We start from the raw sequence: 17065 nt of genomic DNA, 5'->3' as shown, positions 1-17065 counted from the left end.
CCCTTTCACGTGATGGCTCTACTCCACTCCAAAGCACAGAGTGTGGTTCCATAACCTCTCCAATGCTGGCAGAGCCATTCCCAGGTGATGTAATGGTTATTGGGATTCATAGGAATGTGTCTTGTTGTCCATCCAGATAATGTTCCTACTCTGGAAATGAGGAGCCTGTAAGGGAATGCGATTACCATTTACAAATGGATTCAAAGTCTATATGTGGTGTAAACACTTGAAGGCACTCAGAGGGTCATTGTGTTTGGGATCTGTAATAGTAGGGTTTATGTGATTGCCAGCAACATGACTCCTTATGTTTATACCTGCCCCCCAAGGCAGTCCTCACTCTATAAGATTGGAAGCGCTGTTATTCATGCTGTTTCTTAGGTTTTCTAGAGCTTAACCCCCTACGTTACAGGTGTGCAAATTGGGAGCGTTTTGTTGGGGGTGTGGTCAGAGATATTTAGGATGGGGATTGGGGCAGAAGTGAGCGTGGTTAAAAGCGGGGTCACCTGCCTTGTCCTGATTACTACCTTGGGTGCTCAGAATTGGGAGGATGCTACATGGGAGCTGTAATGTAGGTCTCTGCAGCGACAGATCAGATGATCTCCGTAGCTGGCCCTTGATCTCCACTGCCAACAAAAATCATGAGAGTGGGACAGCTACAAAGGATAGCGCCAAACAATACCTACTTGGAAGGTAGATATCCTCGGTCTTGTTGGATGGAAGAGCTAGGCAAAAATGCTGCAGATTCAAGGACATTCAGGCTCTGGATTTCCCCAATGCTATATTTTAGAAGAGAGATTGGGCAATAGCGAAATACGCTCACAAGGCTCGGTTTTCGTTTTGTGGCAACACTTTTGTGTAGCCTTGAAGCTTCCGAAAACTCTTGCTTGCAGGCCTTCAAAAGCCCCTGATACGTTCCATACATTGAATGTTCAGGTTCTGAAAGACATAAAGAGTTTGTTTGAGGCAGCTCTTGATATGTCATAGTTGCACCAATTGTTTGCAGCGTTTTTCCAGCCTCAACTGAAACTGCTGCTGAAATTCTTAGAAAACCAAGAAATCACCAAGAGTTTCATGTAACGGAATGAAATATTGCGCTGCTGGACGGGGATTTGTGACACTTCTGTTCCTGATCAATGTAATCAGTTTACATAGAGAGACAGTTACTGACTGCACAGACATGGGCGGATTACTTATAGATTTTTATTTACTGAAATATCATTGCCCAAAGCTGAATCAAATCCTCGTACCTTTTCCTTGTTGCAGCATTTTGAATTTTTTTAGAAATAATTCTAATGAACACTTTAGTGAATGGCCATAGATTGCTTAGCCCACCACTACGTCAAAGTACCTCAATTTGGTGGGTCCTAACCTAGTGTTATTGCTTACCATGGAGCTATTTTAACTTAACACGTACATTTTACATACTGCTCACCAACGCACATAACAGCAATACGTAGCTTCCCTTCGCTGACAATCGGTGAATTAATCAAGGTGGTTCCATTAAAATATCTGATTAAAAAATTCACCTCTGGGGTCTACATAAAGCCTTACGGTATTTCACATCAGAGGGTGATGAGCATCATGTAAGATATACACGTGTCACGTTAAAAAAGATGGAAAAAATATACACCTAACATCTAACATGTCAAATTTGAGGATTTAGTCACAATGTATGGCCATCTATTAATTATTCTGTGAATGAAACATATTATCTTAATATTATCTTTTTTTTAATATAATATTATACATATCTATAATATATCTATAAACATTTTTTTATATATATATATATTTTTTTAAATGTATTAGTTAAATCCATCACTATGCCAAAGCACCCACTCCCCAACACAGGTGCCTCAATATTGGTGCCTGAGGGGAGGTAAAAGTTGCAGGACAGCTTAGGGAGATGGGGCAGAAATGCCCGCATTTTTTAAATTTCCTCATAAAACAAGCAGCATTTCACTTAGAACCGCGGCTCGATTACATTCCCAGCACCTGCTTCCAAACGTCTTCTACCCCACTGGGTTCCGCACTTACCCAGTTGTCAGCCGCCGATACGTTATTTATGGAAGCTGTACAGTCTTAGCCGCCCTGCAGAGTTTTTCACATAGACCAACTCTGCCAGGCAAGGAACTGGGAGGCTTCGCTTTTTAGGAGAACAGAAAAGATGTCATGGTAAGCAATACAGCTAGGTTAGGGCTGTCCGAATTGGGTACTTTGGCATAGTGAGGGTGAAAAGGTATTAAAATATGTATTATATGTGTACTTAAATAAACCTCATGGTACTTACCTCTTAATACATATTTAGCTAATCCCCTACTATCCCCTACTATCATCAATATGTCTTTAAATTATCTTAATTTGTGTAGAAATTTAAATAAACCTCAGGGTACTTACCTCTTAATACATATTTATCTAATTCCCTACTATCATCAATATGTCTTTAACTTATCTTAACTTGTGTAGATACTTAAATAAACCTAAGGCTACTTACCTCTTAATACATATTTATCTAATGCCCTACTATCCCCTACTATAAGCAAGTCCTTAATCAATAACATTTAAATAAACTTCCTAAAAGTTCTATGCCCCTTCTTCTATGTACTATGTGATGTCCCACGTTGTTCTATAACTTCAACTCAGGATGCGGGACATCCTAACCTAAAAAAAAAGACAAAACTGAACTATTAACCATTAAGTAAATGTAACAAACTCATTTCAAACCATTTAAAAACAACAACATTTCAACATAGGAGTATCGTGTGGAGAGAGGAGGAGAGAGAGAGCGGCTGTAGATTCTCTGCGTAGCATTCTGGGCGTTGCGGGCTGGAGATCGGCGGACAGGGTGGGTGGTGGCGGCAGGTTGGTGATCTGGCTGAGTGTTGTCACATCTCAAAGGGCTGCAGCTTGAGCTGATTAGATGGCCCACTTTTTGCTGGTAAAAGAAAATCCATTGAAGAGTTGTTGCTCAGTAGAGCCAAGAGGTGTCTTCATGGCCTCTGATGACGATATGGCTCTTCCTTCTACCACTTGCTGCGTTGGACTGTCCAGTGATGACTGTGAAAAAAATAAAACTTGATGTTAGTTTTATACAGGAAATAATGAAGTGTGCAGAGCATCCAGATCATTATTAGGTTCCTAAACATGTAAGCAGAGCGAGAAACACCAGGTTACAGACATACGTCCTTTCACTGCTCTGCCTCGTTACATTTCTGTCCTGTCTGTCCTGGTTTCACAGCCAGTCCCTGAGGCAATTTAATGACACCGCAACAACTAATAAAACCCAAATTGTCCTCCTAGGCCTTAGTGTGTATCCCCCTAGACATTATGTGAATTGGACGAATATGCTATCGTTCTAACACACTCCCTATTATCTGTTGTATGTTTCTGTTTGGTTTCTTACTGTGAGCGACACAGGGGCATCTAATGTCCCAGCCTCCAGCTCTTCCCAGTCAATAGACTGGAAAAAGAGATGAGATCTGATGTGTCCGGTGGCCCCCAACCGCCTGGATGGGTTCTTACACAGCAGCTGTAAAGAGAATGAAGGAGAGTGAATAACAGAGTCACTGCATGTATATGTGCAACATCAGAACACAAGGAATGCTATTATATGGGAACATACATTTAAACAGTTCCAAAAATAAAATAATTAGGGCTGAAACAACTAATCGATAATGAAAATCGTTGTCAACGATTTTCATTATCGATTAATCGAATCGATTTTTATCGATTATAAAAAGAGGTTTTTTTCAGAGCAAATGCTCTGAAAAACTACTCTCCTTATATAATCCGATCTCAAACAGAGATCGGATTAGAACACTAGAATCCAGATCCCCCGCAACACTGCAGGGGACCTGGAATCCCCCTCACTGTCGGCCGGTCTCTCACTTCCGTCTCTCTCCCCCTCCCATACACCCCTTTGACTCCTCCCTCCTCCCATACACCGCTCTGTCTCTCTCCCGACTCCGTTACTGACAGGCACTTTCACTGTAGCTTCATAGAAGCCTCAGCGTAAGTGAAGGGCAGTAACGGAGGCTGTCTGTGCGATGCAGACCCCCACCGGCTGACACAGAGAGGATTATCCTCTGCAGGAGACCTCGATTCTGTTTTATGTCCCCCTGATATGCCTAATATTGATATGCCTTATACCCCCTATATGCCCTGAAATTCATAATACCCCCCATACACCACTATAACTCACCCATACACCACTCTGGCTCCTCCCCCTCACATACACCACTCTGGCCCCTCCCCCTCCCATACACCACTCTGGCTCCTCCCCCTCCCATACACCACTCTGGCTCCTCCCCCTCCCATACGCCACTCTCCCTCTCTACCCGGCTCCCTGGTGAACCTCCGTTGCTGTAGGAGGCAGAGTGGAGTATGGGGAGGGGGGAGGAGGCAGAGTGGATTATGGGAGGGGGGAGGAGGCAGAGTGGAGTATGGGAGGGGGGAGGAGGCAGAGTGGTGTATGGGGGGGGAGGAGCCAGAGTGGTGTATGGGAGGGGGAGGAGCCAGAGTTGTGTATGTGAGGGGGAGGAGCCAGAGTGGTGTATGGGTGAGTTATAGTGGTGTATGGGGGGTATTATGAATTTCAGGGCATATAGGGGGTATAAGGCATATCAATATTAGGCATATCAGGGGGACATAAAACATATCTGGGGGTAAAAGGTATATCAGGGGGCTCAGTGGCATATAGGGGGTATAAGGCATATCGATATTAGGCATATCAGGGGGGCATAAAACATATCTGGGGGTAAAAGGTATATCGGGGGCTCAGTTGCATATCACTGGCATATAAGGAGTATAAGGCATATCAGGGGCACAGTGGCATATCAGGGGGCACAGTGGAATCTGGCATATAAGAGGTATAAGGCATATGTGGGGGCAGAGTGGCAAGCTGGGGGTCAGATGTGCATAACCGGGGGCAGTTTGGTAAATAAAAAAAAATGTAAACGGCTTTTTTCTCATAGTTTTTATTAAAAATGAAAAATAGTTAACATATGAATTAATATTTACTAATAACTTTGTATTAAAACCGAGTTTGAGAAACACAGTGTTTGGGTTCTTGTAGCTTTTATTATTATGTCAGTAAAATAAGGTGAATAGAGAGAGGACATTGCGATAAAGAGATGAAAGTGTACATTATAGATTGCATTTTTTTTTTATCCGATTAATCGAAAAAATTAACTAATCGGCCAACTAATCGATTATTAAAATAATCGTTAGTTGCAGCCCTAAAAATAATCATATTCAAAGCAGTGAAAAAGTGAAACAAATTATTAAGTGAAACAAATATACCAATAATTGAATTACTACAATTTGTCTTTTCTTGCATTAGTCTTTCCCCTCCATCCTCCATTAAGCTTAATGTAGCTGCTATATGGTGATGCTACCGATGAGCAGATGTCAGGGTCAGGGCCCAAATATACAAGAGAATACTTGCCAAAGGGTCCATTTTCAAATGTAAAGGAAATAAGAACAGGGTACTTTGTAATAAGATAAAATGTTTGAGCTTTTTAAGGCTGCTATGCGGCAGTAACTCTTACTAAACATTCTTAACTGTGTAATTCTGTGTAGTTTTGTAAAATCATTCTATGTAACGCATTATATGACATCATTCAACAGAGTCTGATTATACCCACCTTTATCAGTACATCTTTGGTGGCTGGACTCAGATACTCGGGATAGAATGGTGTATCCTGCAGCGTTGATGTGACCACGAGCGCCCGCGTGTCTCCGCAGTAGAAGGGTTCTTCTCCGGTGGACATTTCGTACAAGATGACTCCGAATGACCACCAGTCCACTGCGGCGTTATACTTTTCTCCTTGGTAGATCTGCCAAATACCAGAAAGTCACCAAAATAATCACCAAAACAAAATACTAATTATGAATATCTAAGGGTTTTCAAATAATTTAAAAAAGAGGTTCAATATAAAGTCTCTAGAAAATGTGAATTGTTTTAACAATGTTGATAAATATATCACCATAATCCAAGCTATCCACTTACTAGGCTTCACCCGTATAACTATAGGATACTGGAGGACATTAATTACAAATGTAGTTACTGTAACAAGGCCTGTGACATCCCTGAAAGTTGGTGACATTATTAGATTTCATCCATTATCTGTTTCTCACCTCCGGTGCGATAAAGCCAACTGTTCCGGCATGTCCTCTCGCTGTCCTTTGTCCGATGATGCCCTCCAGCGCCAGCCCGAAATCGGCGATCTTCAGATGGCCCTCGCTAGTCAACAGGATGTTTTCAGGCTTGAGGTCTCTGCAAAGAGTGAAAGTTTGAGTTTAGTTTATTTTAATCAGAAACCCATAACTAAACATCGGTTCAATAAGATGTGTCCTACCCGGGCTGTGGAGCTGCATATCTCACTCTTGCTTCAGTTTCCCTTTCCTGGATTTCCTTTTGCTCTGTTCTGATCTTCCATTCCTTGCTTCTGCTTCAGCTCTGTTTCCTTTATAAGGTGCGCCCCTCCCGTGTGTTCTGTTTATCTCAGTCTACAGTCTAAAGGTATGTCTCAGTGCTATGTGTTTGGATTTCATGTTTGGTTTGTTTCGTACCTTTGTCAGCAGGGATTAGCGTTAGGACCCACCGCCATTGGAGTACTTTGGCGTAGTGGTGGGCTAAGCATACTATGGCCAGAAGATGTGACGGAATCTCCAATAGTTATCAAACAGTCCTAGGCTAGTTTCTGTATTTATGTGTGTCAGTCTGTCCTGTATCCCCGGCAGCGGGGTGTCCTGTCCTGTATCCCCGGCAGCGGGGTGCCCTGTCTTGTTCTCTGTTGTGCCCTGTGTTATGTATAACTTGTCTGGTTATGTTTATTCCTTGTCTTGTTCATTGTTGTGCTCAGTAACATGTATATCTTGTCTGGTTATGTTTCGTGCCTGGTCTCCCTGTCTCTTGCTTGTTATGTGTCTGCTATATTTCCCTGCTTAGCTTCCATTCTCCCAGCCTGCAGCATCCCGCACATGAGTCTTGTGAGATGTCTCATGCCTGTTCCTGGGGTACTCAACACCCAGGTGAGTGCGGTCACCCCGCAACCAGGCCCTGTCCAACTCCACTACTGCACTGTGACTCCTGCACACAATCTTTGGGCGCGCTGGGTCAATGCAGTCATCAGCATGGACCCAGTCCGTGACAGATGGCCCATTGGAAGGGATATATTTGAAGCCAGGAAGACCGTATACTGGAGATCCTAAGTTTCGCTGCTGGCAGCTGACTGTCTCAGTTATCTTACATCGGTTGTTTAAGTGTATCCTTTCTACCTCCTAAATACGATGCCTCAACAAATAAAACTGCATAGATTTGTGCCATATGTTTAGCTCTTTAACGACCAATGACGGGCCGGGCACATCACAGAAAAAACATAACGTTAAGGATCACATGCGTGGCACGTTATAGGGTTAAGCGAGCGTGGAAAGTGAGCAGTGATCCCTCTGTATCGGCCCAAATAGGGCATGGGTGCTGGAAATTAAGTTTTAATAGGCTACTTGTTTGTACTAATTGCCCTATAACTTGCAATTAATAAATAAATAAAAACACTGATTATTTCGAAGCGCAGAACAAATATTAGAATCTATTTAACAAGTTTTGTTACTAAATCAAAATATAGTTTGTGTGGGTAAACTAAATGAGAAGGAAGAAAATGACAGCTAAACACAAACACCACAGAAACATTTAGTTAAAAAATGTAAAAAACAGCCCAATCTTCAAGGAGTTTGATCATAAATACATGTTATTGCTAGATAGAAGAGCAAAAGCAATTTTCTAATGTGGAAAGAAGGTATGCTTACCGATGTATAATTCCTCTCTCGTGGAGGTATTGCATCCCGCACACCATCTCCGCAGCAAAGAATCTGACAATTATCAGAACATTTATCAGACACAAGTATTGAAAAAATGCAGCGTTAAAGAGTTAACATTTTAATTTATAATGGCTCAGTAGTACAGTAACATCTTCATTAGTCTACTTTTCATGTGCTAATTCTATGGCAATCCTCTGCTGTAAAAATCATGTTTTCTTACGTTGTGGTGCAGAGATCTAGCCTTCCGTTCTTCTCCAGATAGGAAAACAAGTCTCCTCCGCTCACGTACTCCATAACAAAATACAGATGGTCCTGCGTAACAAGTCAGTTATAGTTAGATAGCCGTCTAAAATGCCTTCTTTTCCAACAACCTCATTATCGAATATTGATTGATTGATGTATTTTTTTTGTCTATAACATTGTCAATGTTTCCAAACAAAACTAAGAAAAAAATATAAGTAAAAGCATTTAGTGTTACAAAAATCTATCACAAATTGTGGTATTGTGTTTTCTTATTAACCCTAGTATATATTATTATATATTCCAGTAATATATTATTCTAGTGAGTTAAATACCATATGAAAGGTAACATAAATAAAAAACGAAAGATGTATCAGATGAATGTAGAAAAGAGACCAGAGCGAGTGGAGGCCAAGGAAAGCATTAGGCGCTGAGATCAAGCAGATCATATTGTAACGGAAGACAGGGAGACGGAGGAGAGACAGTCCTGTTGGTACCTTGGTCTGGAAGGTGCCATAGGCCTGTGTTAGGAAGGCGCTTCCGGTGGCAACCTCAAGGACCCTCCGTTCAACAAAAATGCCCTCAAGGCGTTGCAGCATGGCTCTCTTTCTCACAACTTTTACTGCCAGCTGTTTGTTGGTCTTCAGGTCTGATGCCAGAAAGACCTGGAAGAGACAAAGTATGCATATAAAGGAGTCTGTAGGTTACTAGGTCAATCCTTTATAATTGCAAACAACCTTTGGAGAGAATGTGAATTTTGCATTTTGATGATAATGCTGGTGGACCAAAGAGCATTCCATCGTAATGATGTTACATACTGCGAAGGTGCAGAGGTAAATTAGGCAGTCATTGTTGGTGCCGAATGATATGGCAGAGATATTTATGGAAAAAATGGCACAAACTTGTGCCAAAAATGTGCAAGGACAATGAGATACTGAGGTTTCTGAGCTAATTTAGTGCTGAAAACAATGCAATTTCAGGTCATGCGAGATCATGTGATGTCATCACGTGATCAAGCACTGTTGGAATGACTGGTCGTTTGCGTGACCTGTTAGCGGGTATGTTGTGAATACCTGCCAGCTCCGGAGACACTGCAGCGGTGGAGCGGCAAGGGATTCCCTCCGGGGATGACCCTGGGGACAGAGAGGAGAGGACTCTGTTTGAGGGTAAGTCCTCACAGTCCTGATGCTCCTCTGCTTTTTAGAGTGCTTGGATGTGGTCACCCCGTCAACCCATAGGGCATTTCTGTAGACAGAGTGCTCTGTGATATGCCTTTTAATCCCCTGGATGCCACTCTGCCTCCAGATATGCATTTTAACCCCCTTTATGCCATTGCCTCCAGAAATGCCTTTTAACCTTCTGTACGCCACTCTGCCTCCTGAAATGCCTTATACCTCCCTACATGTCACTCTGTCCCATAATATGCCTTTTAACCCCTTAAATGCTAGAGTGGCATATAGGGGTATAAGGCATTTCTGGGGCAGAGTGGCAAGCCTGGGTGCAGATGTGCATAACTGGGGAGCAGGTTGGAAAATAAAAACCCCAAAAATATATTTCTCAATCATAGCTGTTATTAAAAAAATAGCTTACATAGGTACACGAATTAACATTTACTAGTAAAACCTTTTTCCTATAGGGTCGTTTTCAGGCTTTTTCTTTTTTCCTAAATGAATATACTGATTTTGGGGAGTCGACTTATAATCAGGGTCGTCTTATAATCGAGCACGTATGGTAGTTTACATTTGAATTACCGTATTTGCTCGATTTTAATTCGACCCCCCCCAAATCTGAATATTAATTTATGAAAAAAAGAAAACACCTGACTATAAGATGACCCTATAGGAAAAAAGTTTTACCAGTAAATGTTAATTCATGTAAACTAGGGCTGCAACTAACGATTATTTTCATAATTGATTAGTTGGCCGATTATTTTTTTCGATTAATCGGATAAAAAAAATGAATGTAAATTTTTCATTTATTTAAAATAATTTAATAAACAAATGATGCTAAATACAAACAGCAGAATAAAAAAAACTTTGATAAAATGTATTTCTTGTCTTTTTTTCCCAACCAGCCTTCCCAATTTATACACATTTGAGCCCAGGCTTGCCACGCTGCCTCCCACAAATACCACTCCACGCTGCCTCCCACATATACCACTCCACGCTGCCTCCCACATATACCACTCCACGCTGCCCCCCACATATACCACTCCACGCTGCCCCCCACATATACCACTCCACGCTGCCTCCCACATCTGCCACTCCACGCTGCCTCCCACATATACCACTCCACGCCGCCTCCCACATATACCACGCCACGCCGCCTCCCACATATACCACGCCACGCCGCCTCCCACATATACCACGCCACGCTGCCTCCCACATATGCCACGCTGCCTCCCACATATACCACGCCACGCTGCCTCCCACATATACCACGCCACGCTGCCTCCCACATCTGCCACTCCACGCTGCCTCCCACATCTGCCACTCCACTCTACCCCCCACATGCCACTGTGCCTGATACGCCTTGTACCCCTGATACACCACTCCATCCTCCCCAGACATGCCACCCTGCCTTCCAGACATGCCACCCTGCCCTCCCCAGATATGCCACTCCACTCTACCCCCAGATATGCCACTGTGGCCCCAGATATGCCTTATACACCCTCATACACCACTCCGTCCTCCCCAGACATGCCACGCTGCCCTCCCCACATATGCCTTATACACTGTATATGCCTTATACCCACAGATATGTCACTTCACTGCCCCCAGGATTTAGATTCCCCTTAGTTTTGCCACCTCTAACTGCACCTTAAGTTAACTTTATTAAATTAATTAAATTAACCCTCAGTTCTCATCATTAAGTTAACCCTAAACACCCCATTAACCATAACTACCCTTAAATTAACGCTAAATACCCCATCAAAACAAGTACCCTAAATTAACCCTAAACTCCACATTAATCACAGCTTCCCCTAAATTAACCCTAAACACACCATTAACCACAACTGCCTCAAATTAACCCCATTAACCACAGCTGCTCCTAAATTAACCCCAAACACCCCATTAACCATAGCTGCCCCTAAATTAACCCTGAACACCCTAATAACCATAACTGCCCCTAAATTAACCTTAAACACCCCATTAACCATAACTGCCCCTAAATTAATCCTAAACACCCCATTAACCATAACTGCCCCTAAATTAACCCCCACCTCCCCTAACTTTCAGTATCCCAAATAATAATTTTATACTTACTGTTAGATGAGTGTCACAGCCATGTGGTTCTGGAGAAGGAAGGGGCGGGGCCAGTTGTTCAACCGGCCCCCCAGTTATGCACATCTGCCCCCAGGCTTGCCACTCTGCCCCAGAAATGCCTTATACCCCATATATGCCACTATGCCCCATGATACGCCTTTTAACCCTCTAAATGCCACTGTGCCCCATGATATGCCTTTTGACCCCCTATGTGCCACTCTGCCTCCAGAAATGCTTTATACCCATATATGCCACTCTGGCATTTAGGGGGTTAAAAGGCATATTATGGGGCAGAGTGGCATATAGGGAGGTATAAGGCACTTCAGGAGGCAGAGTGGCGTATAGAGGGTTAAAAGGCATTTCTGGAGGCAGAGTGGCATTAAGGGGGTTAAAAGGCATTTTACAGAGCACTCTGCCTCCATAAATGCCTTATGCCCCCCCCCATTTAACACTCCCTCCCCCTCCCTCCTCCAAACTTACCGGTGCTTCTGAGTCCCCGGTGCTTAGTCCGGGCAGCGTGTAGATTTCTACGCAATTCGTGTAGACAACTTCGCGTAGAGCTCTACACGCTGCCCGTACTAAGCACCGGGGACTCAGAAGCACCGGTAAGTTGAGGGGGGAGGGCATAACACAGGAGGATCCAGGTCGATCTGGATCTTAGTCTCATAGTCAGACCTATTTGAGGTCTGATTATAAGACGACCCCGATTATAAGACGAGGGGTGTTTTTCAGAGCATTTGCTCTGGAAAAAACCTTGTCTTATAATCGAGCAAATACGGTAATATTTACTAGTAAAACTTTTTAGGTATTAAAACCTAGTTAGGGAAATATTGTGTTTGGGTTTTTGTACCTTTTAATATAGCTTTTATTATTATCATAGTAAAATAAAAAGGCGATTAGAGAAATGCCTTGTGATAAAGAGATGAAAGTATTGTGTGCAGAGTACAGTGAAACATGTTTATGTTGTTTTTAACACCTAGTTTGTTCATTAAATAATTTAAAATAAACGAATACATTTTTTATCCAATTTGTAAAAAAACCAAAAAACGGCCAACTAATCGATTTGTTCTTTAAAGGGAGAAGAATAAACGCGTCGTCCATACTTAATGAGCAAACTGTGTCCCTCTTGAATAGGACATCCCCCTTCATTTATTGGGCCCCTTTTACCAAATATAATGGGATTTTACAAGAATATTCCTCCTGCTTTCTTCACATAACGATTCTATATGGATCATTTTGGATTTTTTATTAGCACAGAGCAACCTGCAAAACACTTCCTGAAATCCAATTCTCAATTCTAATTAATAGACTAGGATCACGACTACCAAGCTAATGAACCCTATTCTTATGGAAGATGCAAGCAGCCAAGGAATGCTATATTTATAGCCTTAAGTTCTGTCCCTTATATTAATGCCCTTTCCAATCTTCTCTGCCTCGCCAATGCCTGTAAGTGAATGGATGTACAATTTACAAGATTAGTATTAAGTATTCCTACCTGGGAGTTTTGGGCGGATCACTGCGTTTTAGATATTTTAACAAAGCTCTATTTTGTATTGGTAGAAAAATCCTCTACCGAACCGGACCAGACTATTAGTTCACAGTATGAGAGTCCGGGTATTTTACGGTCCAAAGACAAGCTAATGTTAAACAATTCATATTTAATAGAACTGTGTCATATGTAATAATGATGCTGCAGCATATCTGCCAAGTATCAACATTGTTGGAGGGCATCTACCAAAGTGATGAACATGAAGCAATGGGGTCCTATTCATATGTTTTAGGGTCCGTATTGAAATCTTCCTCAAGGAACTACATCACGATTGACTACTTGCATCTTCCATAAGAATAGGGTTCATTAGTTTGGTGGTCGTGATCCTAGTCTAGTCCAATTAGAATTGGATTTCATGAAGTGTTTTGCAGGTTGCTCTGTGCTAATAAAAAATCCAAAATGATCCATATAGAATCGTTATGTGAAGTTAGCCGATTTATTTTTTTTTTGATTTTTTTTTTACTAATTGGATAAAAAAATGCTAAGTATTTGTTTAAAATTATTTAATGAACAAACTAAGTGTTAAAAACAACACAATCTCTATCACAATGACATTTCTCTAATCGCCTTTTTATTTTACTATGACATAATAGTAAAAGCTATCTTAAAAGGTACAAGAACCCAAACACGATATTTCCCTAACTAGGTTTTAATACCTAAAACGTTTTACTAGTAAATATTAATTCAAATGTAAACTACCGTATTTCCTCGATTATAAGATGCCCCCCAACATCTGTATGTTAATTTAGGAAAAAAAGAAAAAGCCTGAATATAAGATGACCCTATAGGAAATAAGTTTTACTAGTAAATGTTAATTCATGTAACTATGTAAACAATTATTATTTCTTTAATAACAGCTATGATTGAGAAAAATATTTTTTTGGTTTTTATTTTCCAACCTGCCCCCCAGTTATGCACCTCTGTACCCAGGCTTGCCACTCTGCCCCAGAAATGCCTTATACCCCCTATATGCCACTGTGCCCCATGATATGCCTTTTGACCCCCCTATGTGCCACTCTGCCTCCAGAAATGCCTAATACCCCTATATGCCACACTAGCATTTAAGGGGTTACAAGGCATATTATGGGGCAGAGTGGCATATAGGGAATTGTTAAAAATGACATTCAATCTACATTATTTGAAAAGCCAAGCAGGTCCAAACAAGGTTTATGTGAGAATATATTACCGGGCTGCCATACTACCAAGGTTAACATATAGTTATGTAACCGAGCGTGTTGTATCAGTAAATGTGATATGTGCCATTAGGCATTGAATGTTGATGTCAACATGCTATTTATCCCAATTAAATGAACGTGTTAATATACAGCAAGAAACAACCAGTGTCACTGAGATCATGAAGTAACGTTACGAAATGCCAATGACTTCTTTCATTGTGACCCGATCTGCCCATGGAATCTATTCAGACATATTGTGTTAACGCAATTTATTGCAGGAGTAAAACTCCCCAGGGTTGGCCTTTACAATCCAAAATGCAAGTGATTTCAAATATTTTACCTGACCCGACCTCACCGTCAAACTCGCTGTTTTGTGAATAAACCCCAAAGCAGCAGAGTTGCCCAATATTAATAAAAGCCCAGGGTAACGACGACTGCCAAGTGCCCCCGCTCACTTAATCATATTTAACATCCTTTTAAATGCATTAGATGGCCATCAAGCTAGACCCATTGCTTTATATAGGAGAATATGAGAATAAAGCCTCTGGGAAAATAGTTTACTAATAATTTTTAATATTAGCCATACAATACAGTACAATAATTACCAAACTTTCCCTTTTTTCTTGTCCCAAATAACTGCACTCGGTTAAGGTATAATAAACATGCAGCAACTGCCTGATTCCATTAGAGACATAGCTATAAGTAACCTAATTATCCTGTCTCATTAAATTAATTTCAAATTACACGTAAGAAGCAAGAAACATATATAGATAGATAGAGATACATACAGTACATAAATACGCATCCATCTACACGGCTATAAACGACTGATATTTTATTAGCAAAATTCACAACAAACAAGTTATTCGCGCAGAAGACAGCATATTGCTTAAAAATGTAAAGAAACATATATTCCCATAAATTACAGCCATGTGACCAAGAAACAGACAGTTTAAAAGTAAGTAACCTCAAATAAAGGTGATGTTAATACATATTAACTTATAAAACAATCCTATAATAAGAGTAGTACAAATATTAACAGTAACCAATGGCTCTAATTTCCAATCTGCAAAGACCTTCACAATGTAAGTACAAGGAGTACAGAAATGTATCATGTAACAAGATGACTATGACAGAACCATCATCTGTATGAACTAAATAAAGCAGTTTGTCTGAGAATCTACATGTAAAAGAAATAAATAGTCCTTCTGCACCTTTCCGAAGCCGCCTTCGCCAAGCACTCTCTGGAAAGAAAGCCTCTTCAACAAAATAGCTCCTCCTGAGGCTTGGTGGTGCTTCTTCTTCTTCTGTCTTCTCCTTTTCTTTTTCTTTCTTTCACTTGCTGATGGATCCACTGCAGGTGTCCCCATGGTGTTGTCAAGGGGCTGTTCTGGAAGATGTACAGCCCCTAGGTGGTTCTTCTTGGCAGGTGGTCCATCCTCTTGTCCCTGGTGTTGGTCCATCACACCTGCAGGTTCTCCATCAACTTCTCTCTTCCGTTTTTCCATGGCCGTAGTCTTTTAAAGCCCAAAGAAAATGACCTCAAAGGAATACACTTCTTAGTGCGCTGAGAGGTGAAAGAAAATGACCGTTTGAATTCCGCATGCTGGCCTATGATTGGCTGAGCAGCCTGGCACATGCCACTGAGTGTTTAAGGCAATGCCAGTTAGGCATGGCAAATAGGTATTTGTGTTATTATGTAGCTTTTCTTTACAATTGAACATATGTAGAGATCACATTGACAGAATTAATAAGTTGCCAGTTTGAAGTTGCTGTAACATTTATAGATGAGCCTGTATGTATCGAGTTGCAATCTCTTGTACTAGATGTATATATTATGACAGAATTAAACACTGATATACATAAAATCATTTCTGATCATGAAACTTATGATTTCAGATGCATGATATTCTTCACAGGACAGTAGGAGTCTCGTCTTGATCATTTTGTGCTGCGGTAAAGGCTCACACTGGGGCTGTTGTGCATTAGCATGCAAGTCCACAGCCACACAACCAGCAGCCGTTTTCGAAGGTAGCGGCATTGGGCAAAGGTAGCTTCTTCTGTGACATTTTCCTTGCGATCCACTTTGTTTTTTTGGGTAACCCCTTTCCAAGAGCCGAAACCTTAGGATCCAGGGCTTTGTTAATCATCAATGGAAAGATCCTTTTAAGGTAGATGACATTTGGGCGCCAGCCTGATGGGACTCATGTCATGATGGAAGAGGAATCATTTTATTTTGATTCATTTATTAAAATAAATTGCATCAAACTAAATGTAACAGCACCATTTATACAATTGGCCCTGTATTTATTAGAACCACCGGCATGATCGCAATGGTTTTGATTATTTGTGTAATTATTTAACTGTATCAGGCCCAGGTTGCACTAGCTTGTGCTGTAATACAAGCAATATGTAGCCTTTATGGTAGCCATTAAGACTAAGGGGCTCTTGCAATTTTTATCTTTGCCGTAATATTTATGATACAGCCCTTTTGCAGTTTTCATCAGCTCAATGCGCATGCAGAAGTCTTTTCAGATTTCATAGTATTTGTAGGGAACTACAAAAGCTTATCAATGTCCGCAAACAGCCTTTCTGTGTCACCGTTGTTCACAAGCAACTTTTTTAGTGCCCCAAACAGCTTGTCTGGGCCATCCTGTAGACTTTGTAAAGTTATTTTATAAATGTTCACTCTCCCACCAGTGATTTCCCTCTCGCTTAGGTCTCTTTGTTGAGTTAAAAGGACTGTCTGTTCCCTCTTTGCACAGGGCAGGTTTTGTTGTCTATCTGGGGTTAACGTTTGATGTACCAGCTCAGTTTTTTTATATTTTTGTTTTGTTTTCCTGAAACTATAAAAATAAATAAAACACAACAAAACAAGGTGTTGAGGTAGTGTAAGGGCGTGATATTTTACTGAGTAGAGGCTAATACAGTAAGGGAAATTAAACATGCATGTGATGGACATAAAGCTATCCTGAATCTAAGAGAAGTCCAATAACTAATTATGGTCTGATTCT

The 17065-nt window shown here is 41.2% G+C and overlaps 1 protein-coding gene across 1 annotated transcript; it reads right to left on the bottom strand.

The window, feature by feature from the left end:
* Positions 1 to 2634: 2634 nt before the first annotated feature.
* On the bottom strand, positions 2635 to 15559 carry LOC149283480 (protein kinase C theta type-like). Its single transcript, XM_089497437.1, has 9 exons — positions 15391 to 15559; positions 9070 to 9194; positions 8559 to 8726; positions 8042 to 8133; positions 7810 to 7872; positions 6139 to 6277; positions 5646 to 5837; positions 3404 to 3529; positions 2635 to 2661 (listed from the first exon to the last, which is right to left on the bottom strand). Exons 1-9 carry the CDS (start codon positions 15557 to 15559, stop codon positions 2635 to 2637), a joined length of 1101 nt encoding a protein of 366 aa, XP_089353563.1.
* Between the last annotated feature and the right edge of the window lie 1506 nt (positions 15560 to 17065).

The sequence above is a fragment of the Sceloporus occidentalis genome, unplaced genomic scaffold (assembly GCF_023333645.1).
Source record: "Sceloporus occidentalis isolate IW3139 unplaced genomic scaffold, rSceOcc1.0.p SCAF_103, whole genome shotgun sequence".
In the NCBI taxonomy this organism is placed as follows: Eukaryota; Metazoa; Chordata; class Lepidosauria; order Squamata; family Phrynosomatidae; genus Sceloporus; species Sceloporus occidentalis.
Note: the sequence above shows the minus strand (reverse complement) of the source record. Positions and strands in the feature narration are given on the sequence as shown.

Bases quoted from the DNA above. Each gene is read 5' to 3' on its own strand.
- LOC149283480 (XM_089497437.1), bottom strand. From the start codon at position 15,559: ATGGAAAAACGGAAGAGAGAAGTTGATGGAGAACCTGCAGGTGTGATG. The intron at 8,134-8,558 runs GTACCAACAGGA...CTTGTTACGCAG, and splicing joins ATGGCACCTTCCAGACCAAG to GACCATCTGTATTTTGTTAT. The intron at 5,838-6,138 runs GTGAGAAACAGA...GGTATTTGGCAG, and splicing joins TTGGCTTTATCGCACCGGAG to ATCTACCAAGGAGAAAAGTA.